This window comes from Rhinolophus ferrumequinum, chromosome 26 (assembly GCF_004115265.2).
Source record: "Rhinolophus ferrumequinum isolate MPI-CBG mRhiFer1 chromosome 26, mRhiFer1_v1.p, whole genome shotgun sequence".
Lineage (NCBI taxonomy): Eukaryota > Metazoa > Chordata > Mammalia > Chiroptera > Rhinolophidae > Rhinolophus > Rhinolophus ferrumequinum.
The window spans coordinates 9111137-9136869 of NC_046309.1; the positions used below are offsets into that span (position 1 = coordinate 9111137).

The 25733-nt window shown below is 50.2% G+C and overlaps 3 protein-coding genes, 1 long non-coding RNA gene and 1 pseudogene across 5 annotated transcripts; 1 reads left to right on the forward strand and 4 right to left on the reverse strand.

The window, feature by feature from the left end:
- Positions 1-1919: 1919 nt before the first annotated feature.
- On the reverse strand, positions 1920-6704 carry NDUFB2 (NADH:ubiquinone oxidoreductase subunit B2). Its single transcript, XM_033098828.1, has 4 exons — positions 6539-6704; positions 4486-4630; positions 2723-2821; positions 1920-2000 (listed from the first exon to the last, which is right to left on the reverse strand). The coding sequence occupies exons 1-3, from the start codon at positions 6634-6636 to the stop codon at positions 2747-2749; spliced, it is 318 nt and encodes a 105-aa protein (XP_032954719.1). The 5' UTR covers positions 6637-6704; the 3' UTR covers positions 1920-2000; positions 2723-2746.
- A 7-nt stretch (positions 6705-6711) lies between these two features.
- Positions 6712-13099, forward strand: LOC117018093 (uncharacterized). The gene is made up of 3 exons (XR_004422169.1): positions 6712-6842; positions 9882-10086; positions 12304-13099. It is a non-coding gene; the product is annotated as an uncharacterized LOC117018093 (long non-coding RNA).
- LOC117018091 (calmodulin-binding transcription activator 1-like) lies at positions 8740-9127 on the reverse strand (annotated as a pseudogene).
- ADCK2 (aarF domain containing kinase 2) lies at positions 10123-24193 on the reverse strand. Of its 2 annotated transcripts, none has more exons than XM_033098826.1 (8): positions 22633-24193; positions 21242-21295; positions 18379-18507; positions 17291-17386; positions 15451-15702; positions 13952-14080; positions 13109-13162; positions 10123-11779 (listed from the first exon to the last, which is right to left on the reverse strand). In XM_033098826.1, exons 1-8 carry the CDS (start codon positions 23563-23565, stop codon positions 11639-11641), a joined length of 1788 nt encoding a protein of 595 aa, XP_032954717.1. In that variant the 5' UTR covers positions 23566-24193; the 3' UTR covers positions 10123-11638. The 2 variants fall into 2 exon arrangements, with proteins under 2 accessions (XP_032954717.1, XP_032954716.1); XM_033098825.1 differs by having other exon boundaries at positions 10127-11779; positions 21149-21295; positions 22633-24192.
- On the reverse strand, positions 23841-25094 carry LOC117018090 (uncharacterized). Its single transcript, XM_033098827.1, has 2 exons — positions 24443-25094; positions 23841-24358 (listed from the first exon to the last, which is right to left on the reverse strand). The coding sequence occupies exons 1-2, from the start codon at positions 24727-24729 to the stop codon at positions 23872-23874; spliced, it is 774 nt and encodes a 257-aa protein (XP_032954718.1). The 5' UTR covers positions 24730-25094; the 3' UTR covers positions 23841-23871.
- Positions 25095-25733: the final 639 nt, after the last annotated feature.

A 25733-nucleotide genomic window follows, 5' to 3' on the forward strand; every position in this document is an offset into this window, starting at 1 on the left:
GCAATTCTATAATATAAACATTTTAGAAACTCATTTTCTAAATAACCTTCATACATGATTACAACAGAGTGATTGTGGCCTTATTTTTAAAGAACGTAGTATTCTATAAGGTTTTTTCCTTAAAATTTAGCCCGGAATTGTGAATGCTTTAATTATTGTGATAAAATTCTATTATAAAGAACCTTACCACACAAGGTTTTTCAAAATTTTATCAGAAGCTGTGATAATTGGACCTACTGTCTGGGTTTCATAGTTCTCCTAGATATATAAAATGTTAGGGCAGAGAATTCTTAAAGATAGTCTGGTCTAACTCCCCTAGCAGTTACTGAATATGAAGCCCCAGGGATGACTTGTCTAGGCTCATGTAGCCAGGACTCATAGTCAGGACTTTTGTTTCCAAGATCAACGTTGTATTTTATATAATTTTGTAGTGGTCATGATGCCAACAGTAAAATTCGCATAGAAATGGGTTTTGAGTTTGTGACAGCCTATAGCTACATATGGATGCTGTACGAGGCCTACTCCACATGGCCCTGTCATCTTCCCTGATCAGGCAAGCCACTGCTCATGGAGGTGCCAAAGGCAAAGCTCCTGCTTCCTCCACTGCAGTTATTCCGAGGACACTCCTGAGTCAGCCAGGGGATTCTCATTGCGTTTAGCATAAATCGAAGCCTGCCACCGTGACCTGTTACCTCCCCTACTCCCAAACTCCTCACCTGCCAGAACCCCACTGGACTTGCAGTTCCTTAAACACGGAGGCTTTGGTCCCAGCCTAGACTTTGGTTCTTGCTGTCCCTGGCCCCTAGAGCCCTCTTCCCTCAGACACACAATTGGTTCTTCCTTTTTGTTCAGGTTTCAGCTCAAATGCCTTCCCTGTCCACCCAAAGCACCGCGCATCTCTAGCACATCATCCACTGCTGTTGCCTTCAGAGCACTTAGTAAACCTTGCTTATTGTCTTCCCTGCCTAAAATCTAAGTCCTCTGTGAACAGAATCTTATCTGTCTTGTTTAGCATTGTATTAATGCCTAGATGGCAAAATCCTGTGTTACAAACGTGACTCATTATGCTTCTAGGCAAGTCATTACGCACTCTCTACTGCAGATTTTATCTGTGGAGAGAGGAACATTCTGTCCTACCGACTCAGAACTGGGGCACTCCAGACAGTGGGAAAGCACTTGGAAACAAATTTCAGAAAAAGTGGAATATCCTACTTCACCCTTGTCTCCCATTCCTCCAGCCCTAAGAATTCCTAGTTACTAGTGTCTCCTGAGTTCCACAAATGGCCACTCAACACAGTGCCCAGCCCACGAGAGAGAGGTAAACACAACAAATGGACTGCCCTGAACTCTAGCCTCTGTGTACTTGGGGCAAGAATACACCAGCAGAAGAGAAATGGCAAGTTTTCTCATTGTCAATACCGTGTTTCCCCGAAAATAAGAGCTGGCCAGACAATCAGCTCTAATACGTCTTTTGGAGCAAAAATTAATATGAGACCCGGTCTTCTTTTACTATAATGTAAGACTGGGTATAATAGAATATAACATAATAAATATAATAATACCGGTTCTTATATTAATTTTTGCTCCAAAAGACATTAGAGCTGATTGTCCGGCTAGGTCTTATTTTCGGGGAAACGGTATACATATGACGTAGATGTTGGCTAAGGAGACCGGCAGTATGACACTAGTTACGTGTGGGGCTGACCTAATGTCACCACTCAGTGTGACCCTAAGCAAGTTACTTCCTCCCCTTGAGCTTCCATGTCCTCACTGAGAAGTGGAGGTAACGGCTATCTGCACCACGGGATACCCGAGGGACCCCCGGAAAGGGCCCGTGCCAGGTAGCAGAGCAGCTGGGAACACGGGAAATAATCCAGAAAGGGTAGTTGTCATTAGCACAAACAGCCAAAACTCAGTTCCTCATTCTCAACCAAAACTTTAATTTACAACTTCAATATACAATATGAAGTCCGTACTTTCTCGACATTCTCACCCGGCTCCTGCAGGAAAACAAAAGTGGAAAGCTTTAAGTACTCTTATATTCAATAATTCATAATTCTGTTCACTCAGTTCCTCGAGCGTCACGGAGCACCAGGCAGGTGAGTACCCTTGTAGAAGAGGGAAGTGAAATCACCTTGCTCTCTCATAGGGTTTAATCTAGTTAGTAAAACAAAAGGATAATGATGGTGTGGGGGAATATTGGGAAATCTGTAAGACAGGAAGAGGTTAGTGCCGGCAGACACGTAAATGGGGGAGCATGAGGCCTGCTAAAGGCTGTCCGTAACAAAGCCAGAGACACACAAGCTGTAATACAACTGCCTGCCTGCCCTTTGGTGACATTTTTTCCCATCCCTTTCCTCCCTACATAACCCAAAACCTGCTGTAATTTCCATGTCAATAAACTACTTCTAATTAAAATTACAAAGGCAATACTAAGAATATGACTTAATGGGGATACTCAACTATCACTTAATGCTTCCTATGTTTTAAAACAATTTCCGAGGCATTCTGAATGAAGGCAGTTATAACAGGGCAATGCTTAATTTAAAAACATGTGAAATGAGAGTCTTAACCCCTGAGGAGTTTGTAGGGAAAGGAACTCCTCCTAGTACCTTCCTTTTGAAAAAAGAAAAACTGACTTCCAGATCTGAACGAAGTCAAAACAGGTTTACTGACAAAAAGTAAACATAACTTTTAAAAATGGAATGTGGGGAATACTCACTTGAAAAGAGCTGCATCTGCACTTTCAGTCCTCGTCATCAGGCAGGATACCTAATTCTTCATCCGTCCACTGTGAAGGATCTGGATATGGAAAGTGACCCTGGTGACATCATGAAAAAAAAAGTCAATCTATACTCCACACAATCAGTTAAAAAGAAATTTTGAACAGTAAAAAATCACAATCACAAGGCTGTCATATACACAGCCCCAACATGCCACAGGAACAAATTCTACTGCAACTATTTGATGGTCCAACTGTTCTTCAGTCTGTTCAACGTAAGCTGTGGCCTGAATTGAAAAGCCTGCCCGTTCTGAAGCCTCCAGCCTGAGCCAGGATCTGAGAATGTGTTTGCAACGGAGGGCAGGGGGGATGGAGGCAAGGGATTTCAAAAGTACCCCACATCTCAAGGATGTCTTGACGCCCCGACAAAACGTGATGACTGTCTCAAACTGTCCTGTCATTCCTGCTGGGAGATCTGGGAGCCTCAGGTGGCCTCGTTCATCTTCGACCCTGACCTAAGACTACACCATCGTCTCAGCAGATAGGTGTCTCCGTGCTGCCAGCTCAGAGACACGAGGCACCTCCTTACTGCGCAACAAGGGCACAGAGAAGTTCTTAGAGAAACGGGGCATTAATCAACCTGATGCTTCTAAAGCTTGTACACTATTTAAATTTAACCTTTTTTTCCTACCCTAAAACAAAACCAAATTTACTAAAATTCAAAGTATTCTGCATCCACAGGCACAAATTTTAGTGGCTTAATGCCATCATCTCCTAGAGAACAGGGTCTGTGCAAATGCGATAAAAGCTCAGTTGAGGCTAATGACGTGTTAGAAAGTCACCAGTAACTAACTTCCCTCCTCAAAACATATTAGCCCACATCTATCTCACCTCAACCTGGCTGACTTGGGCCTCTGGACAGACTAGATGACATTCATCATTTAAAGGATTTACGTGTGAAACTTAACCCACCGATGAACACCTAGTTAAGGTAAAAGATTTAGTTTCTAGTCTCCCTCCAAATACGGCAAACTAACAGAAACCGTAAGACGTGGACCACCTCAACGTGCATCCTTGAGTACAAAAGGTGAGACATAGTAAGTTTCCTTTAATAACAGGATTTCTGCATACACACTGGACATACAGTCGTTCCCCCCTTATCCATGGGAGATACGTGTCAAGACCCCCAGTGGACGGCTAACACTACGGCTAGTACTGACTCCTCCAAATACCGTTTCGTCCTATACATACATATCTTTTCACTTAAAGGAAGCCCTTTAGAGCTGCTCTTTGGTAAATATGAATTGCCAGCATCACCACTCTTGCACTTTGGGGCCGTTATTAAGTAAAATAAGGGTGACTTGAACACAAGCACTGCAGCACCAGGACAGTTGATCTGATAACCAAGATGGCAACTAAGTGACTTAACAGGCAGGAAGCGTATTCAGTGTGGAGAGACACTGGACAAAGGGATGGTTCACATCCCGGGTGAGATGGAGCGTGGCGGTGCGAGGTTTCATCACACTACTCAGAATGGTGCACAATTTAAAACATGAACCACTTGTGGAATTTTCCATTTAATATTTTTGGACTAAGGTTGACCCAGATAACTGAAACCAAGGAAAGTAAAACCACAGATAAGGGAGGGGACCACTGTATCCAGATAGAAACACAGTCCACAAACAGACCAAAAAAACCAAGCCAGGCAATTACTACTTCTCCCTCCCCCCGCCAAAGAAAGGAGAGGACCGTTCTACACGCACCAGCACAGCATCTGAGTCGTGCCAGAAGCGCCAGAGGATCCAGAACCACATAGTTCCACTGAAGAACTCGGCCTGGATCACCTGGGACTTGGTGATCTGGGGGAACTGTCGGTACCGGGGCTCGATGTGCACGCCGCCACCAGCACTGTGGGACAAACGGAAAAGGTTAAGCACCTTGCTACATCTTCCAAGTATAAAGTCATCCAAAACTCTGACTTACTTACATCCAGAAACCAAATATTTCTCCTCTCCTCTATGAAATCCAGACTAAGAGCTCCACAACCCCTCAAAATACTCACTTTTCATAAGCTTGCTTTCAACTTGCGTAGCAGCAAAAACTGACCTGGACTGACAAGAGGCTAATTGTGGTTTTCCTTTAGTGAATATTCACGCATCTTGCACCAAGAATATGAAATGTGTTGATAATGGGGTACCAGCCCCAAGAGATTTGGTGAAGGGATGGTAAACCTCTAGTAGTAGGTTACTAGCTTATCAGAAAAACAAGTAAGCAAATTAATTTTATTCTATCGAGCCATCTATTTCAAGTGCAAATTATGTCCTCTGCTCTATTACAATCTTCATTAAAAGACCACAATATGGGAAAGAGGACTCATCCTTTTTAATAAGCTAATAGCTCTGAACAGAGCAAAGAGCCTTAAGGAGTAAGTTGGACTAAGTTTTTGATTTTTGTTTTTTCATTTGGATACTGTTGACAAGTTGTGGAATACAATCCGTAAAGGCTATACTCATTCAGATGGATTATTATACGTTGAATCTAATTTCAATAATATAATTTGTACTTAATGAGGCCATTTTCAAGTTCTCTTCAGCAGCTGTACCTACTGCTACTACACAGAAATGGATATAGAAACTTAAAGAGAATTACTATGTAAAATGTGTAAGAGTCCGCTTGTAAAACAATGTTCTCTTTTGTGTAGCACAGAAATGAATACCTGTACCAAAACTGGACTAAAATGTGTAGATTTGTAGACTTCAATATTTTATGGTTCTTGATACATATTACTTAGTACCCTTTTTATTATCTTCTCCCACTGTAAAAGATTATTAACCGTTATGATTTACTCAGTGTCTATATATGCACCACGTTCTAAGCATTTTATATGCATTATTATTTAATTTTCATAACCATCTTGAGATAGATCCTATGGTTATTAATGTTTATAGATCTGGACACTGGAGTACTATTTGGTGGCAAAGCCTAAACTCCTAAATACTGGCCGTAAACAAACATTAATAATTTCCTCATTTTATGAATCAAAGACACCACTCCTAATTAATTCCTATCAGAATTATGAAACCAATGTTACCACACTAAAGTGATAAAATTCCACTTTTATGTAAATATTTATAACACTTTTATTTGGAAGGCTCTACATAAAATATTAATACTCATTAGCTATGGGTGGTATAAGAGGTGGTTTTTATTCTTTTTGCATGCGTGTATATATGCACAGATGTTTGTTTTTACAATGACATTACTTTTAAAAGGCTCCATCAAGCATCAACTGCTTTACAACCTCAACAGAATATCATACTGTTTCTGTAACGCCATCATATGCCAATTCTATTTAACAGTATTTATTCAGGATCTATCTATGAATATAGATGCTGCAATATAAAAACCATGGGGGGCGGGCGTGAGTTTCCTAGGCCGAGACGCCCTCGCCTCCCCAACTCCTCTCGCTTCCAGAAAAGCTCCAGCTTGTGTCCACATCCAACTGTTAATTTCCCGAGGGCAGCCTCCTCCTGGTGCAAGGATGGCCCGAAACAATGTTTAATACCTGCCTGGCGAACAGCCTCCTCCAGCCCCCACGGAACCCCGCTTTCCCAGGCCCCCAGCGTCGCGGAGCGGGAGGAAGTCACCGCCCCACGCGCGGTCGGACTACAAGTCCCACCATGCCTCGGGGCGAAGGTCGCCGCAGGGACCCGGATCAGCCCCAGGCGCCCGGCGTCAAGGTGAGGGCGTCCGGGAGAGGGACGCTTTCCGTCAGAAGCAGGCGAAGCCCCCACCCCCCCCCCGGCCGACACTCACTGACGGACGCCTCCGCCTCCAGCCTCGCGCGCGCGGAGGCCTCGGAAAAGGCGACCTCCACCGCGAACAAAAGGCGCCACCCGGCTCAGAGCCGACATGCCAGCCCACGTCCGGACCCTGGTTCCCAGGCCCCACCGCCGCCTGCACGTCACTTCCCCCCGGCGCCCCGCCCCGGACGCCAGCGGCGCCGCCCTGCTCCAGAGGGAGACGTCTGAGGGGGCGGGAAGCCGCGCTGCTCGCCTCAAATGAGCATCTCCGTCCCTGCCCCGCGCACGGAGGGAGCCGGCGTGTCGTGGCCGCGACGGTGAGGAGGCGCCTTCCGACCTGCGGACGGTGTCGTCGGCCTTTGGTGTTGCTCGGTGACGGCCCTGACTGGCTCGGCCCTGGGGAAGGGCGACCCGGCCCTCGGGGAGGGAGGTGGGGAGCGCCTTTTAGTAACGCGGGGGCCAAGAAACTCTGACCCTGGAGTCTGAAGTCGCTCCTCCCTACCCGTGCTGGCCCGGACGGTGTGTGCCCACCTGGACCTGTCACTCGGCCTGCTCCTCGCGGATGAACTGCCGTACAGACCCTCTTAGGCTGCCAAACCCTTTGTGAACCTGTGGCCCTTCCCAGTGCGGCTCCTTTGAACTCTTCTCTCCTGCGGGAGGCTCACAGCGGTATCTTTAAGTCTCGTTTCATTGTTGCTCTGCAAACGGACTTCACCGGCTGCAGCCGGTGGTCCCCAAATATCAGTACCTGGACGGGTGGTATCAGTCGCTGGAGGAGTCGGACCCCAGATATTCTGATTAAGTCCTGAATGAGGCCAGGGAATCTGCATTTTAGCGTCCCCTCCGGTTTATGCAGTCTTCCTAATTCCCTTGATCCCGAGCCAGCCTGGATTCTTGGCTTGTGTCTCTTCACGTTGCCTTCTATTAGGTCCTGGGTGGACTCCAAGCTTCTCTAAACGCCCCTCCCCAAATTCTTAGGGACTCCACCTATGGGCCGTAAGTTTTCTAAGCGCCTCTAGATTTGATTAAATTCGAAATGTAGCCGGCCAGCCTTACACACCTTGGCGATTTCAATTCGAAATGGTCACTTGCTAAGCACCGAAGATTTCACATTCAGTCACAAGCATTAAAATAGGGTCTTTATGGAGAGAAATGTAGACCTGAATTTAGGGATCTGAGAACATTTGAATATAAGTTCTGTGCCAACATACGGACCTTTGTGTGCCCTGTAATGGGAAAGCTCTCTCTCCCTGGAGTTAGGCAGGTGTAAAGCTTCTGATTGCTGAGCTGCCCCACGCCCTTCTGAACAGCCTGTTGTTTAATCCTCTGGCCCCGTAGGACTCTCTCCCCTGTCCTCCCGCCCTCCTAACCTCTAAGTATATAAATTAGAGGAAAGAGCCCACTATTTTCTAGATGAAAGTTGACTTTCCCTTTCGCATTGATACACAACAGTGTGGCGGTATCTGAGCTACCATTCACCACTTACCCTTTGTGATAGGTACAAACCACTGAGATTGGAAGTTCATGAATCGGGAGGACAGGGCTTGCCATTCTTCCTAGGGAATTCGCTGCCCAAGCGACACAGCTGCCTTGCTCCCAGCAAGAGCAATGTATAATTCCAAAGCCACACACAGAAAGCACAGCTTAAACAAAAAGGAGCATTGAACTTGGAGTCCGAAGATCTATCTGGAATTCAGACCTCCGCTCTGTCAGTTATTAGCTTTATGAATTTGGACAAGTCACTTTGTTTCTCTGAACTTCAGTGGCCCACATCTGAATTGGAGTCATTTAAGATAGTACCTGGCCAGCTCCAAGTCCAGTTGCCATTTTCAATCTTTAGTTGCAAGGGGGCCCAGCCCACCATCCCATGCAGGGATTGAACCAGCAACCTTACAACCTTGTTGTTGAGAGCTCAAGCTCTAACCAACTGAGCCATCTGGCTGCCCACAAAAGACAAAGTTTTAACTTCAATGCTTGCTTGTATTGAAAGTAATACTGATCTATAGACCATTCGTGGGGTCCTTAGCTTCAATGTTTTGCATCACAGATTCTGATTTTTTTACTATAAAAAGTTTATGGTCCCAGTCAATAAACTTTTTTTTAAGGATGAAAACACAGATTACACTTTATTTTAAAAACTGAAATGAATTTTAATGCAGAAAATGAAGACAGTATTTTGCAAATTTATCGCTCAAAGGGATATCTCTGTTTGTGGAAATCAGCGTGTTACACTTTGAGAGGTGAAATGTAACAGCTTGTACACCAAAATTAAAAAATGAAATGGTTACCAAGGTTATGCAGGTCAGGGGATCAAAGGTGAAGGGTCACACATTATTAAAAAGAAATCCAAAAGGAGGGCTGCATCATGATCTGTCATTAGTGTTCCAGCGGTGCTTTTGGGTAAACTTGAACATTTCGGCAGACACTCAAGCATCTTTTTCGGTAAAAAGATTTTTACATGACCGCTATTGCTGTTCCCATTGTCATCCTCTAGAGGTGGCACGGTGTTGAGAACACAGTAGGTGCTAGTTAAGCAGAGTACACTTGGGGAAACGCTCTTCCGGCTTGTTTTCCGCAGCCTTTTCCCTTCCGCGGGTCACATCCTCCTCCTCCTCCTCCTCCTCTCGACCGGGGCCGGAGCACGCCCGCTGGCCTAGGCCTCAATAAATTATTTTGACTATGTAGCAATGACACATTTTGCTTTGCAGACATGCTTGAGAACTCCAAGGGCAAAGACTCCGGACTGCTTTTTGCAGGTTGCACGGTGGGCCTCGTTTTGGTTCTCAGATGAGCACCTTATTTGAATGGATGCATTTTAGAAGGTGAGAGAGAATGCCAAGCACTGGTACTGAGCTCACAGCTTCTGAATGCAAAGCAAATTACCACATTTTGACAAATTGTGAGGACAAATTCTCAATGACCTAGCATAGCGCATCTAACCCCAAATCAAGAACCTATTTTATACCTGGAAATGGAAAACAAAGCAAGAGGATAAGGGAAAAAAATTGTTCACACGATTTCATGTTTATTTAACTTCCTACTCTAAAAGGCTTGCTTGATCTCACTTTCCTTGTGAGTCTTGGAAAGAAGAAAGGAACTCATCCTTTCAGCAGTTTTAGTAACACAGAATTGAACCTGTACTTTCTACTTCAGAGGGTATCGAGCTGTGATCTCTCTTCAGGGGAAAGACCCTGCGGCCACTTTCTCCACTTATACCCAAGAAAGTAGCCTTTTCTCCTTAAGAAGATGACTTTATATAAATCAAATGTAGCAGTTTTTAGATATTTGTTTTAAAATTAAGCGAATCACCTATGTTCAAGCACATCTGTTAACCATTTCTCTCCTTGTTGATACAGCCTGTGTTCGTTTTCTGTTGCTGCTATAACTGCTCCTGAGGAGCTGAGGCTCTTGGTCCAACAGCCCACGAGGAACCGAACTGTGCCCACCGCCACACGAGTGAGCCTGGCATAGACCCACCCAGTGGGGCCTGCAGCCTGTGCGAGACCCCGAGCAGAGGAGCTGGCTGAGCTGCACCCAGATTTCTGACCTGCAGACACTGAGGTAATAAATGTCGTTCTAAGACAGTACATTTGGGGGTGGTTTGTACGCAGTGATAGGTGACACATACCACAGGTGACTTGATTAAATACACTGGTGGTGACGGTGTAGGTTCAGGGAGGCGCCTGCTCTGTTTGTGCCCCCTCGCTTGCCCCACAGTGGAAGTGGACATGCAGGTGGCACTGGGGGCCATGTGTCTGGCTGGCATGCCCATGAGGAGGGAGCTGAACAGCACCTCTGTCCCCCCAACACACAAAGCTGCCTGGAGCCACTGCCTGATTACAATGCCCTCCCCTCAAGACATGGGAAGTATTATAAAAATAACATCTCCTTCCCTCTGAAAAGAACTGCACCAAAGGTGCCTCTGTCCAATTAAACCTTATTTGCTCCCTAAAAGGAACTTTACCCTTGAGAAGAGTGGAAGAATCTGGTTCTGTGGCCAGAGCGGGGCTTTCAGAGAGCAGGAAGGCTTGACTTTGCACTCACTATCTGAAGCAGTGGCCTCAAAAACAAGCAAGAACATCCACTGGGGTGCAGGAGAAAATACTAGTTTTATTTAGTAAAACAAGAAATTAAGCTTTACTAATGTGCACTCTACAAGCTAACCCTGGGATCCTTAGTCCATGTGGGCTACCACATGTCAAGTCAGCCTTCAGAGAACAGTCCGGGCCCAGCTGGAGGGGCAGGCACTGGCCACCACCCCTTAATGCACTGCTGGAGCCTCACTGCCACTGCAGATGTCAAGCCCTGGTGAAGAAGCTGTACTTCTACTATTTCTATATTAACATTAACCCAAATTAGCCCTGGACAAATGGACAAGGCCTGAACAGTGCTCAGAGAAGCCTCAGTCTGAACACTAACATGCGAGCACAGGGGAGCTTTAAGGAGAGAACACAGTTGATTCTGCTCCTCTCCCTCCTACGTCAGCCACATTAATCGTTGCTTTTCTTTTTCACCTCGTAATAAAATTTCGCAAGAAGTCAGCAAAATTTTTAAAAATTATAAAAAGATAATTTGAAGTATAGTGAAATTTGCCCTAAGTGTATATTGTGCCTCCAAGAGATTTGCTAGTGGTGGTATCACCTGCATAAAATTTACAAATAAATCACACATGTATGTGTTCATAAATATAGTCAACTTCTTACCAAGGGTGCATTAAAAAGAATTGGAAGCCATCGGACGACAAGATCTGTGACATTTTCTAACCTAATTATCAGAGTCTAAGACCCACCTGATCAGGGAGAACAGAGGATTACGAAAAGAGAGAAAAACAAGAAAACAAAATAATTACGTTTATTCATCCTCCTCCACAGAACATTTTTCCTGAAATAGAATCTCCCACCAGCTTCTACAACTGAATGGATAGGACCCTTCCCTCCCTTGACTTCCCCAAATAACCCAAAGCTGTTAAAAAGACGCCTAAAATCAAATAAGAGTGAAAAGCGACGGTATGCCCTCCACGCAGCCCAGTTTGAAAATGTTCAGGCTGCCACAGGAGAGGCGTCAGGAGTGGCCTTCCTTTCTGAACGAAGGCCCACTGCGCGCCCCTGTACAGTCAGGGCTGGGACGCCAGTCCTTTCAGAAGGAAAGGCTTTGCTGCCTCCAGGACGTCCAGTTTGGGGTCCAGTGAGCGGCCAAGCCCCTCCAGCACCATGATGGCGAACACAATTGAGGCAAAGTTGCTTTCAAGCTTTACCTGAAACAGGAAAACAGGGTTCTTTCCAAAGCCCACTGATACAGAGAGGGGTCTAGGTAACCCTGTCGCTGTCTGCTCGCGGCCTCTTGTACCTGCCCATGTGATTTTTACCATCCAACCTCACATCCTTTTCCCTACCCCATCATTTCCCCACCACCTCATCTACTGACCCAGCTGCCCACGTACTAGGATCACTAAGGAAAAACCTAGGGGTGCGGTATGTACTTCTCTAGGAGTGTGTGTGTGTGCGTGTGCGTGTGTGTGCATGTTCATATACAGCATAGAGATATGTGTACATGTATATGAATGACTTAAAAGTAATAAAATTAATATTCCACAGACGTACCAGAAACTAGAAATCTAAATAAGGGTCATTCTTCAAAATGTGCAGTAGCCTTTCTCAGAGCCTACATACAAGCTCAGCTCCAACAGAGCAGAGCCTCTCCCCGTTGAGCCAGGTGAATAGTAATAGCATTTTATATCAATTAATGCTCAAAATTACTGTCATTATTCCCATTCTATAGATAAAGAAGCTACAGCTCAGGGTGACTAAGTGCCTTGCTCAAGACCACTGGGTGAGGAAGAATAGAGTCAGGATTGAAACCCAGAAGAACAAGAATCTGTTTTTCAAGTGGACAGAAGATCAGGAAATGGAAGGTTGACTCATGGGGAAATAATCTTCGGTAAAAGTAAAGGGCATCTGTCCCAGTTAAGGCCTGAGACGTTGTCCAGGGGGTCAGACGGGGCTCAGGAGGAGAAAACACCATGCTCACGTTTTGGCTTGGGTACTTCCAGCCAGGACATGAGAGGATACACAGGGGACCCTGAGCCATGCAGGCGCAGTTCAGGGTGGGGGACCTGAGGCTTCCACACTATTGAGAATGCTTTCATTCTTACCTTGAGGTGTGTTGAATGCACCAGGACCAGAGGCCGCCCCCCCACTCTTGGCCGCCCCCAACCCCAGGAGTTGCACCACACAGGAAAGAGCTGTGGAAGTATGACTTACATTAATACCAAGCGTCCTTAATGTGAAGTGAGGAGGGAAAAGGCACGAAAGCCTGTTTTTACATTTGTAAATCTATTTTTCTACAGCTAAGTATCACAGGTACTTGGATGGCATACACTGACAGATACACAGACTAACAGTGTACCCAGGAGAGCCTGCTACACCGAGGCAGGACACAGGAGCAGCTCTCTTCATGCAAGGCCTCCGTACGAAAGATGTTTTGAAAAACAAGGTCTCACATAAGAGAGGCACCTCTCACCACCCTGTGGCCGCCGACCAGCCTCCCCAGAGGCCTCCCCTCCAGCCTGACCAGAGGGCCTCACCTTGTGAGTCATCAGTAACTTAAAGACATTCGAGAGAAGGCTGGACACTTGAAGCTGGAAAAGAGAATAAAGCTGACTGCAGACAGTACAGAGCCCCCAGGAGCGACTTCTCTCCTTCCAGGCCCCTGACCACCCCCCGTCCCACCACACACCCCTACACACACACACGCGCGCGCGCGCGCGCGGAAAGGGACAGTCTGACAAACTCCAGAAGGACTGCACACGCACAAGCCCAACTCCCATCTCAAATCAGTTCAGAGACCCCATCCAAGGGACAGGCCTGGAGGCCCAGCTACCCCCTGTGTGTGTCTACCCCCAGCACACATAAAAACCACATCTGAATAAGAAAGATTGGCAGTGCCAGGGTGCCAGCTGCTCCTCACTGCCAATGGGTCACTCCTTGCTAGAGCAGACCATGAACTTGGGGAGAAAACAGTCAGGTTTGTTAGAACTGTATGTAAGATACAAAGTGGGCTCTGGTTCAGATCTAAAAGGATGTGAACATTGGTATGTCCTTTGGATGCTCAGGGACCTTAGTCGGCCCTCCCTCCAGATACAGATGAAGCCACAGAGCAGCTACACCCCAGACAGGGAGGGGTGGGGCGCTATAAAATGTCACTGTCCCAGCAGCCACCCCAGAACCACTCTTGAGAGCCAGGGATTTCAGAGGGCCTCCTTGTACTTGTAGGATGTGGGCAGAGGAAAGGTTTGTTCTTCATCTGCCTTAAAACTCACACCCCCTTGAGACGTCTCCCCATAAAGACGTCTCCCTTCAACCTAGGATTTGCTTTGTCCAAGGGCAAGGAAAGTATACAGGCCCCGCCCCTTGAATGGCCTGCTCACCTTTTCCAGGGTGATTGTGTTCTTCCTGGCCTGGGTCACAAGTGTGGCCATCTCAGCCTTGAATCCCTCCACGTCCCTGCACTCGCTGGCCCGAGCGTGATGCAGGATGAGCTCAGCCACTCTTTGGCCCTGGAAAATGCAAAAGACAAGACACTTGGTAGAGTCGGGAGGGCACAAAACTAGATGCTCTGCCCAAACTTCTTGTCCGACTTGCTTCCACCTGATTCTTCTACCATCCTGCTTCTGGCCACCAGTCCTGTCTAATTGTGCCCCTCCAGAAGACCTGTAACTGACCCGTCTTTCGAAGTCTATCTTGGTCAGTGGGATCTTCCTGTGCTTCGCACAGTCAGGGCAAGGCGGCGTGCTGTGTCCTTTGCCCTCCAGAGCCACACAGGGCACAGCCCCAAAGCCAGTGTCCTGCTGCACATGCACCCTGCAGCACTGCTGACCAACCAGCCTGGCCCCAAGCCACCAGGACCTGCCACCAGGTTGGACCAGCTACTGTCCTCGTGCGCTCTCTTCCTGCCCCAGCAGAATCTCCTCCTCACAGCTGACCCAGCCTCTGTATTCCAGCCTTTTCTCCACCTCTGCCCGGGACACCGTCTGACCAAAGCCTCCATGGACCCCCTGAATATCTGCCTGCCCTGGCGGGCACTGCTAATACATTTCCGCGTCTGCAGCACTGCCCCAGGAGCCAAGCTCTCCCTCCTTGAGCTGTGACCTTCCTCCTTCACCCAAACCTGTGCCCGGGAACACCTCCCCACCCACCCACCACTGCGCCCAGTGTTTAACCTGGGCCCAGGGGACACTATTAAACTGGCTCAGGCTCAAGCCTTTGCCCCTTGGAAACTGCTAAGCAGAGACTCCTTGAATTTTGCCCATCTTTGTTTTTAAGCAGCTCACTCTTACACAGGGTCTTTCTTGCTGGAGAACTTTGTACCAGCCACCCCAGAGAGTTTCTTCATTGTCACTTTGATGTAGTACTATGTTGACTCTGTAGAGGCTTTGCTGAACCCCTTTCTCTAAATAATAATTCTGGAGCCCCTCAGAACCACGGGGTTGGAGTTAGAGTCCACCCACGCTCCCCCACACCAGAGGTTCCAGCGTGTCTGCCCGCACTTGGAGGGTAAGTTCTCTGTGCTGCCGCTTGGCACCGACGCCCCACATCACAGCAGATGGCACTAGCCGTCAGGAAGCTAGCCGTCCTACTGCCCCCTGTACGCTCACTGAAGGAAGAGAAACCACCACACAAACTACCAGCACCACACGATGGTGTTTAGAAAGGAAGCATTTCTTCCCATCCCAAAGCATGAGGTGCTTGAAGCTGGGCTCAGCCGTGGGCACGAGCACGTCCTGACTGAAGACCCCGGACGTTCCATCAGGAGCGCCCCAGCAAACATAGGCACTTACCAGAATGACAAAGGCCAAGGAGCCCTGACGTTCCCAAGAGCCTAAAATAAAAGATTTGGCCCAACTCCTGAGGGCCCAGCGGGTCTCACCTGCCCCATTGCCACGGCCGTGAAGACTGCCCGGAAGTTTCTCAGGTCAGCAGCCTGCAGCTTGGCCACGATGCCAGCATCCAGGAGCACCAGGCACAGAGGGCACTGGGCAGGCGTCACAGCCACCACCAGCGTGTCACCGACGTCCACGTGCTGCAGCCGCGCTTCTGGGCTCATGGACAGACCGTCCGCACCCTGGACCAGGATGTTTCCAGGGTGAAGGTCCGCATGGACGAAGTTGTCCACAAATATCTGGAAAGAGATCAGCGCTTTCGAGGCTGAGTCAGCCCTCACCATCCCCACCACCCATCCACATGCAGAAGATGCTTCGATGTGACAGTATGTTCCCAGTGATCAATTACAATGGCAGAGAGGTGTGCAGTTTGTAAGGCCTCCTTGTTTGATGTCATCAGCCCAGAATTTGTACAGGAACAGGCCAGGTTGATGGTTTCAAGAGAAAAGTTATTCTCAAAGTCAAAAGCATTTAAAAAGATTATAGGGAACATGAAAAATCAAAGACCATACTGCATTTCCAAAGACTTACTTTTACTCTGATTTGAGCAATTAATATTCAAATTAAAAATAACTACTCATTGTTTAAAGATTTTCCCCAAACCCCTCTGTTCTTATTATTATGGAACTTCCTTTCTTTCAAAATATTCCATAAATCAGATTCCCCGTCCATAGAGTGACGTCTAACAATGTTACGGACAACTGCGTACTTCCCCACACAATCGGATAGGCAGGCAGAAATGGCTTGGAACCTGCTAAGCAGGAAAGAAAGCCCCAGGGACTCTGACAGACAGGAAGTCAGGTGTGACTTTGTGGAACAGAAATCTGCCTCCCATGAAAGGTCATCTCAGTGGTCAGAGAAACCACCAGCAATCCTCCTACAAGGACAAGGAGGAGACCCAGTGCAGAGGTGCAGAGATGCCGAGGTGCAGTGGTGCACTGGTGAGAGGCGCAGTGGTGCAGAGGTGCAGGGGTGAGGGGTAAGAGGTGCAGAAGTGCAGTGGTGAGAGGTGGAGGGGTGCCGGGTGCAGTGGTGCTGTGGTGCAGAGCAGCTGCTTCTGGAGCAGCTCTCAGGGGACTCCTCCTGGATGCAGGCCACAGACCTAGGTCACCAGACCCCAGGCGACCTCAGCATCTCCTTTCTTTGCTCCTGCATGTGAGCTGCTAACAAGGCTGGGTCACTACTGTCACTTCCAATGATGACAATAACTGACATTGCTTAGGGCTCACTATGCGCTTTTACAAATGTCAACTCATTTAATCATTGTCAGGCCATCCTCTCATTGGTGATACTAGACTTCCTTCACGTTCCAGCTGATGGAGCCACTTCCTGAATAAATCCCTGGACTAGGACAGGCCTCTCGTAAATGACCCTTTGGGGCCTGTACTTACCCTATGTGTCACTTACTTTTTCAAGGACTGTCTTCCCACTAAACAGTAGTTCCATGAACAGTGTAATCATGGCTGTTTTGCTCACTACTCTAAATCCAGTGCTGCCTGGCACATAGCAAATGCTCAATACATACCTGAATGAGTGAATGCAGTAGCATTTAACATACAGTGTCTTCGGCTGTCTGTCCTAACTGTAGGCCACCTGAGCAGGGCCTGGGTCTTGCGCCCCACCCGTCCCACAGCACTTGCAGGGTGACAGAGTGCAAGCCAGAGGAAGAGCTAACAGAAAGCTGTAGAATGAACGGGCATCTGAGTAGGCTCAGCTGTTTCTAGAGCGGACTCCGGCCCTGGCTTGCCCTCCGCCCACAGTAGCCAAGCAGTGGCCCCACCCTCTCCCCACTGGCCTCGGCCACCCCCTCCCGGCCCACCAGCTCACCATCTTCAGGAGCATGTTGATCCCCAGGCGCGCAATCTTCCTCTTCAAGTCAGCGGGAATTCCCGCCTGCTGGTAACTGGACACGGGCACGCTCTCCTGTAGGGAAGATGAGGGAGGAAGAGCTTTACACCGGAAGCCCAGCTCCTCACGCCATGGGACACACCTGTATTGCCTTCCCATCGATTGGGAAGTAACCCAGAGTTGTTCCTTTCTTAGAGACCCTAAGAGTCTGTCACCCGCAAGTTGCTTTTAACCTATCTACATTTCCCTTCCATAACACTTCTCAAAGGAAAACAAGTCCCATGGGTTTGTTAGAGGAAACCCGTTGGCTCTGCCACCCACAGGTAAGGATGTCGTAATGTCGTGGGGAGAGGCAGGAGCAGACCCTGGAGAGCTAGTTTCTGGTCAAGAATCAGCCAATAGGGACCAGTGAGCTCTGCGACCTTAAGCAGGAAACCGGAAAAGGAAGAAAAAAGGAAGAAAGGGGAGCTAGTGAAAAAGCATTTCATGTAGGTTAGTTGTTTGTCAGAGCAGCCCATTGAGATAGATCTTGTTATTTATCCCTAATTAACAAATAAAAGAACCAAAGCCCCAAGAGTGTAAGTAACTTGCTCAAGATCACAGAACTAGTAAATTTAGGACACGGTGTCACTTCCCTGGATCTCATTACCCTGTTTACAAAGGAGGCTGGACCAGGAGACAGCTACGGCCCATCACATGACACAAACACTTGTTGGGTACTTTCTCTGTGCAAACTCCTGCTGAGGGCACTTTGCATTCAATGTGTCACCGACTCCTGGGACAACCCTATGAGGCAGGAATGGTGGCCCCACTGTCATACATAAGGAAACTGAAGTCACCCAGCAAATAAAATGGCAGAGCAGATGCTCAAATCCAGAAAGTCTGAGGCCACAGCCAGGCTCCCGGCCACCTCACTGTGCTACTGCCCACCCTCGTGTCATAGCCAAACTCCTCTCCACGTAATCACGTGCTCTCTCGGCTTTTGTGTTTCAGACTAAAGCTGTCATGTGAAGCAGAGACGGCCCGGCTATGAGCGAATGCACAGCCAGGTAAGTTCTGGCTCTTACTTCATATGTTTCCACCAAAACATCCCTGGTGACAAAGGGATGCAGAGGGGTGGGGAATTTGACAGAATTCACGTTCAGGAAGTTGCACTGGAAGTGTTCTAGATTCCGGGCTTCATAGCGCAGGTCGATCTACAGGGAAACAGAGGGAAAAGATGAGGGAGCAATAGGGGCACAGGGATAGCAACACCTGAACTGCCAAAGAGCTCGCAAGTCACAAGGGTCCCCTGCCTTCCCCTCCGGCTTCTCCCTGCAGCCCCCCAGGGGACACGGGAGGGGGCATTCTGAGACCAGAGGCTCCCCCCACAAGTCCTGCGCCTCCTCGTGACACCTTAGCAGCCCTTGGGCCTCGCCGCCTCCCGCTCTTCCTTCCCTGCTCAGCCCGGTCACACCAGCCGACGGCCCCTGGCCCCATCTCCCAGGGGTTTAGCTTCGGGGCCTCTCTGGGCCCAGTGCCCTCACTGGCCTGCCCTCCAGCCCTTCCCTCCACGAAGGCCTGCTTCCATTGCAGGGCCGGCTCTCCCCTCCACCCCACTACACTGACACTGCTGTCCCCCAATTCACCAAGCCTCTGACTTGCTAGACTCAAAGGCCCTGTCCCGTTGTTACCCCACTAACTCTCTGGGTCCCCGGTACTGGTGTCTTCCTGAACCCCCCTTCCCTTGGCACCTGCTCTTGACTCTCCCGGTTCTCGCCCGGCCTCTCAACTGCTCTGTCTGGGTCTGGTCTCCTGGCCATTCCTCCTGAGTGTACCCCACAAATGCTGGTGTTCTCCAGCTCCTGACCTTGCCCCGCGTTTGCTCTCCCTCTCCAGCCCTCCGTGTCCTCAGCTAGCACCTCCCGATGACAGACGCCCTCTGCCAGTCCCCAGATTTATATTCCAGTACATCTGGATGTTGCCCTGGGGAAGCCCAGAGACCCTTGAACTTGATGTCTCAACAGCCCTTGCACACATCCGCACACACCCCACGACCCAGTCACTTGAGAGTCTGCAGATTACTCCTCCCCTCTTACCCTCCACAGCCATCCGTGCTCAGTGCCATCCGCGCTGCAGCCCTAACCACTCACCTCTATTCCCCTTCTCCCCCTCACTGCTTCTCCCACGGTGATTCGCAGCCAGTCACCTGACCACTAACAGAGGCGCCGGAGTTGGACTCCCTGACCCCCCCATCACCCCTCTTTCCAGTCCATCTGCTGCTGTCCCCTGCTACCTGCAGATGAAGTCTGAATTCTCTAGGATGACATCCACGGTGGGCCATAGTTTGGCCGTCGCTTCTTTCTTCACGTCTACCTCTTGTGCCTCCCACTTCCTCTACCACCCCAAACTCTAGCTTCACTCAGTCTGAATGGTTCTGAACATCCCAGCCTGCTTGACCTACCCCTTCCTTTGCCTTCCTTATTCCCTCTGACTGCAATGTTCTTCCCCCATTTGATCTGACTGTAAATACCACTCACCTTTCAAGACCCAACTCAAGCCTCGGGAGCCTTGAGCCTCAGGATGGAATGACCCAGCTGAACCTGTAGAGACTCCTCCTGTAACGCTGACCACACTCTACTGTAGTGTTTACAGGTCAGCATCCCCTGCCTAATGTCTGTTCCTCGTGGACAGGAAAATCTCACTTGTTTGCTTAGCTCAGCTTCTAACAGACTCCCACACATACATCCACACTCTGGGAATGAGACAGGAGTACTGTGAGATGCAGTTAGTAGGAAGACCTGATTTTTGAGGCAAAATGCGGTGAGATATAGAGATTTGAGTTTAATATGATGGGACCCCAAGATGTCTCTCAGACTTCTAAAGGGGGGACTGAAGCTCAGATGGGTGGCAGAACTGACTGACAATAATGAATACAGAGAGGGTTATTGGAATAGAAGCTATTTTCTCTGTTTCAATTTTCTTTTATCAAAGCTACACTACTCCATAGCATAAAGCAAAGCTTTCTAAACAGTAAACACATCACTGTGACTTAAAACCTTATGTCCGAGGATGTGAATGAAGGCTTGGCACACTGCTCCTGAAAGATTGCCAATTTTTCCAATGGGGAGCCAGGATGGGTGCCTCCTTGGAGCCCTGACGGCCCCCTAAGTCTGTCCACCAAGTCTGGCTACTTAAACAAGTGTCCCCAGGGTCCTGGACAGGGAGGAGGTCCTTGGGTACTTAGAAGCCCTGGAAACAAAGCAAAACAGAGGCACAGTGTGTGACTTCGCTAATTATTCTTACCACCCTGGAGTTCAACCATTGGTGGTGACACAGATAACTGTACGTTCTGTCAGGATGCTTTCACTTGCCTCCAGACACTAAGGAAGACTTTATTTCCCAAGCACCCTTGCAGTTATATTGGGCCCGTGTGATTAAAGCTGAGCTGTGCAGACCAGGAAGAGGTGATGCACGTCACCTCCAAGCCTGGCCGCAAATTCCCTTACGTAACCCTCCGTGGTCTCTCCCCACTCCACACTAACCCGAAATGACACATCTGAAGATGGCAGTGCCAAACTGGGGAGGAAACTGGGTCTCTGAATAACTGTGGAGTGGAGCTCCCTCTCGCTCCTTCAGTTCACCTGCTTGGAACTTGGATATAACCAATAAGCTGTCGCATTAAGCCCCTGAAACTGGGTTTCCTTGTTACATCAGCTAGTGTTGCTTACCCTGACTCACACACCGTACTACCCAGGGCTGACTGGGAATTCACTCATTCGTTCAGCATTTACTAACTAGCTGCTAGTGGAAGGACTATATGAGATGCTATTTACAACTGAGGGAAGGAGAATTCACCTGTTGGACCATGAGCTTCTCAAATTCCTCCACAACCTCGGGCAAGCTAAGCCACTTGATTCCTGGCAAAAATGCAAGGACTTGGCTGCCCACCTTCATCAGCAGCAGGTCCATCTGCACCTGAGAGAGCAGGCCAGGGTGCAAAACCTGCCAAAAAGAGGGACAGTGAGACACAGGAGGGACCAGGAGGGCACAGTCACCCAGCCAGGGCGGGGTCCCACCATGGAAGGAGAGCCAGGCCAGACTGGCTTCTCATCAGAGCTAAGGGGAAGTGGTCCCAACACCCGGGACCCGGGACAGCCTCCCTTTCTCCCGGCTTTTCTTCCCGAATACGTTGTTAGATCAATGGTTCCCAAAGAGTGTGTAAAAGTCACTGTGGGGTGCTCGGTGAAATGTGGGCTCCTAGGCTCCTCCGAGACCTCCTGAACCACCTACTGAGGGAACGGGGCTGGGGATGTGCATGGTCCTGGGCACACGGGTTACTCCGCATGAGGTGTCACAGCCTGGTAGGTAAGACCCCAGAGAACGGCAGCAGGGATGCCCTGTGGCGGGACCAGGATGGGAAGAACGCTGGTTTCAACTCAGTCCTGCAACTCATTCCCGGTGTGAAACTGGGCAAGCTACTCAACCTCTCTCAGCCTCGTGTTCCATCGTTTACAACATGGAGATGACAGCCCGCACCTCCACCTCCAGTCCTTTTAGGAACAAAGTCGGGCAGAAGTAAATACATGGAAGTAAAACAAATGCCTACCCCAAAGGCACCCAATAAAGATTCAGTAATGCATCAGACATGACTGGCATTTCCTGGTACCCAGCTGGCATCCATTCCTTTTGTCCTGGGGGGCGGGGGGCACTTTCAGGATATTTTGGTCTGGTGTTTCCCAAATGTGCCTGACTACGAGAACCACTTGCAGCCTTTATAAAAGGCCAGGCCCCAGGCTCCTCCTTGGAAAGTGTGATTCAGTAGGTGTGAAGTGAGGCACCACTGGGAGGGCTTTTTTCCCAGGGAGTAGAGAGAGCATCAGGGGTACCTGCTGTCTGTGTCTGCCAGTTTCCCTGGGTCATGCTGAATGGGGATGGAAAAGTGTAGAGATGAGAAATGATGGAGCCCGGGCTGGGGCGACCGGAAATGAAGAAAGAAAATGAACACTGCCACCCTGGGCTTGCCACAGCATGTCTGACCTAGTCTGTTTCCTGACCCCAGAGGAGTAGGTCAGCTGGAGTGTGGCTCCTCCACCCGCAGAGGCAGCGAGCTCCAAACTCTCTTCATTTTCCTTTATCATATGGTTCACAGCACCACTCCCACAGGCAAGAAATAAAACAGCTTGCACATCACAAGCGTTCAGATAGTGGTAAAGCGAATAGAAAGCAATGGAAGGCAACGTGGGGTGATTTGCAAGGGGGTTTCCTGATCTGGGACAGCTCCATGGGTTTGGTGAGATTTTAGAGAGAGGAAAGGCCGCTGAAGACATCAGAGCACTTACTTTCACTGCCACAGGGACGAGGTGATCTGGTTCAGGTAGGTGGGCAGATGCTGGAGCCGGAGACTCTGCTGTGTTAGAGCCAACCAGGTCAGCTGTGGGGAGGAGCAGCTTTTCTAGAAATGCCTGGTCAGCAAGGCTTCCTTGAGGCCTCCACCCCTTCTCCAGGTGTCCGGAGAGCTCTCTCAGCCCGCCAGCTGTCCCCGCTTCGGAAGAAGGCTGCAGACTGGAGGCCTTGGCAAGTCTCTGGGTGCTGACATTGTCCAGGAAGGCAGGATTGGCATGTGCTTTGTACACTTGGGCCACGCAGCCTGAACCTACAGGTTCCTGCTTCTCAAAGCAGAGGACTCTCCCCCAGTCCTCCCCAAATGCCTGCCGCAGGATGTGCTCAGTGTGAGTCCAAGGGTGCGGGGTCACCTGGACGTGCAGCTTGGAGAACTGGGCACAGAAAGCCTCCGAGAAGAGATCTCGCCGGGTGCTGGCCCACTGGCCCAGTTTGATGTACGTTGGTCCTGAAGTCTCAGTGGCTTTCAGAAACAGGTGGAGCCAGAGGCTAGAGACACTGGGAGCCAGGTAGGTGAGGGGGTAGAGCAGAAGGAGGGGGAAGAATTTCACCAAGAGAGCCCCAGCCCGAAGCCAAATCCGGAGGTGCAGGAGGAGACAGCCTAGCCGCCCCTCTTGGGAGACTCTGTCCAGAGTCCCATTTTCATCCAGGTCACTCCAGCTGGCCCTTCGCTGACACAGGCTCTCAGGGGCCCCCTCACCAATGTTCCCATAGACAGAGATGAGTCTGGGCAAAGTGCCAAACAGAAGCCAACAGAGTCTGGCATTGTGAGGGCATCCAGAGGGTCTTAGAAGGCTGAGTTTCTTTCTGAGCTCAAAACCCCTGAGGTGCGACAAGCAGACCCTGACAGAAATGCGCCAGGGGGTCACCATCCTCTCCCGGAGGTCCACAGCCTAGGCCACCTGCCCTCAAAAGGCACCTACCTATGTTCACACTTCGACAAGGCTGACATGAGTCCAAGACCACAGCTGAGTATTCTACTTAAAAATGCGGCAGCCGCCAGTTCCCACGAAGCTCAAGTGTAGTCCAAGCGGGGTGCTGCTCTTCGTCCTGCCCCCGCAGGGCTGCACCCCCGCCCCCAGGCCACACAGCCCTACCCCGCCTTGGCCGCAGGAGGGGCCAGCCCATCCGTCCCTCCCAGCTCCGCGCCCCACTCGCTCTGGGTACCTGGCCTTGGCCTAAGGCCCGAGGCCCCCTAGGAGCCTACGCCCGGGGACTTTCAGAACTGAACCCACTGGGAGAACCGGAGGAGCCAAGCCAGACGCGAAGTCAGGCCTAGGGCGGGCACGCGACCTGCGCGAGGTGGCCCAGCTGCGGGAGACAGAGCCGGCGGCCGCAGTGTCACCGCGCGCACCAGGGCCGGTGCGGAATCGCGGTTTCGTTCCGGCACCCGCAGAGGGCGGGAGCGCCCAGGGGCCGAGCGGGATTGGGAGTAGCGTCCGGGAGGGGGTGTGGGTGCTGCCAAGGGCTGAGGCGCCAAGGGCGGGGGAGGGGAGCAGAAGGCCGGGGAGAAGGGCGCCGACAGCGGAGAGGTGGTGCGGTGGGCCTGGGATCCGAGCACCGAGAGCGGGGCGTGGGGGCCTACGGAGGGCCGGGGACCGGGCGGCGGGAGCAAGGACGCGGGTGCGGAGGGCCGAGGACCGGGCGGCTGGAGCAAGGACGCGGGTGCGGAGGGCCGAGGACCGGGCGGCTGGAGCAAGGACGCGGGTGCGGAGGGCCGAGGACCGGGCGGCGGGAGCAAGGACGCGGGTGCGGAGGGCCGGGGATCGGGCGTAGAGGCCGCGCGGCCGGAGCCTCCGGGAGCGCCCCGCCCACCGGCTCGGAGACGGCCCCTTAAAGCGGACGCGGCGCCTGCACCCGCTCCGGCTCACCTGGCTGTTGGTCCTGGGTCCCGGATAGAGATTTAACGCAAAGGCAAACGCGCCTTTCACCCTTCCCCACATGCGTGTCTCTCCGCTGACATCTTTGTAGCTTTCCTTGCAAAGAGTGTGGAAGCCTGAAATGCGCCGTGAATTGCAAGCCGGTTCTGAACACATCTGGTTTTCAGTTCCGTGGGATGGAGGGTTGGGGCGGGCGTTGAGGGAGAGAGGTTGTCCTCGGACGCCCGGTTCGGACCTTGGGGAGTGGCTTCTTAAAGGCCGTGTTCATTCATTCAGCTAATACTTACTGAGCCCTATTAGTATTTCTTAAGCTGAATCTAATATGCATAGAGGCTCAAGAATATGTATTGAGCTACTATCGTGCTGGGCGCTGGAAACTTGAAACACACCTGCCCTTACAGGCTGACCACTTATGAGGGAGACCATATAGGGAACACATGATATGCAATTTCGACGTGTGGCGAGGGCCATGAAACAGAACCAATCGGGAGAACCAATAGGATGCGGCTACTTTGGAAAGAAATGGAGGCATTGGGGGTGGGAGGGGGCTCACACAAAGAATAAAGCCCTGAAATAGGAAACAGTTTGCTGTAAGGTGTTGTGTTTTTTTTTGGCGGGGGTGGTGGCTGTTTGTTTGTTTTAACCTTGAAGAACCAAAGGAAGGTCAGGTGGCTCTAGAGAGCAAGGCGGAGAGAAACGGAGCTTGGAAATAAGCCAACTCGTGCAGAGCAGGCCTAGTGGTCCTCCTCTCCTCCTAGGGAGTTTAGGAGGCTGCCCTCCCCGGATAGCACAGCCACCTCTCCACATACAACCCTTTATCTGCATGTGGGTGAGAGGCTTCCATGGAAGCCTACCCAGGGCTGGTCTGTGGGCCTTGCAAGTGGAAGAAGCCCTGGGGAGAGAATAACGGACACAGCCCAGGCCCACAGGTGGTTCCCGCTGCTGGAAGTGTGACTGCAACTCCGAAGCCCTAAGGAGTACCTGAAAACGTGGGGACCTGGGCTGCTGACAGTCAAGGCAGGGATGGGGAGTGACCTTTGACTACTCCTGCCTTGTTAACCAATAACCCATTTCCCATTTCCACAAGATGCTGCAGACCCCTTTGCCGTTCCCAAGACAGACGTCATCTCTACCACCCCTGGTTTCAAATATGGCTAGCC

Excerpts from the sequence above, each read along its gene's own strand:
- ADCK2 (XM_033098825.1), bottom strand. The coding sequence starts at position 23,565 with ATGGTGACCCCCTGGCGCATTTCTGTCAGGGTCTGCTTGTCGCACCTC. Across the intron at positions 21,296-22,632 it reads TCGTCCCTGTGGCAGTGAAA|GTTTTGCACCCTGGCCTGCT; the intron begins GTAAGTGCTCTG and ends TCTTTTTGGCAG. Across the intron at positions 11,780-13,108 it reads AGTTACTGATGACTCACAAG|GTAAAGCTTGAAAGCAACTT; the intron begins GTGAGGCCCTCT and ends TTCCTGTTTCAG.
- LOC117018090 (XM_033098827.1), bottom strand. The coding sequence starts at position 24,729 with ATGTGTTCAGAACCGGCTTGCAATTCACGGCGCATTTCAGGCTTCCAC. Across the intron at positions 24,359-24,442 it reads CGATCCCCGGCCCTCCGCAC|CCGCGTCCTTGCTCCAGCCG; the intron begins CCGCGTCCTTGC and ends GGCCCTCCGCAC.
- NDUFB2 (XM_033098828.1), bottom strand. The coding sequence starts at position 6,636 with ATGTCGGCTCTGAGCCGGGTGGCGCCTTTTGTTCGCGGTGGAGGTCGC. Across the intron at positions 4,631-6,538 it reads GGAGGCGGAGGCGTCCGTCA|TGCTGGTGGCGGCGTGCACA; the intron begins GTGAGTGTCGGC and ends TTTGTCCCACAG. Across the intron at positions 2,822-4,485 it reads ACGACTCAGATGCTGTGCTG|GGTCACTTTCCATATCCAGA; the intron begins GTGCGTGTAGAA and ends TGATGTCACCAG.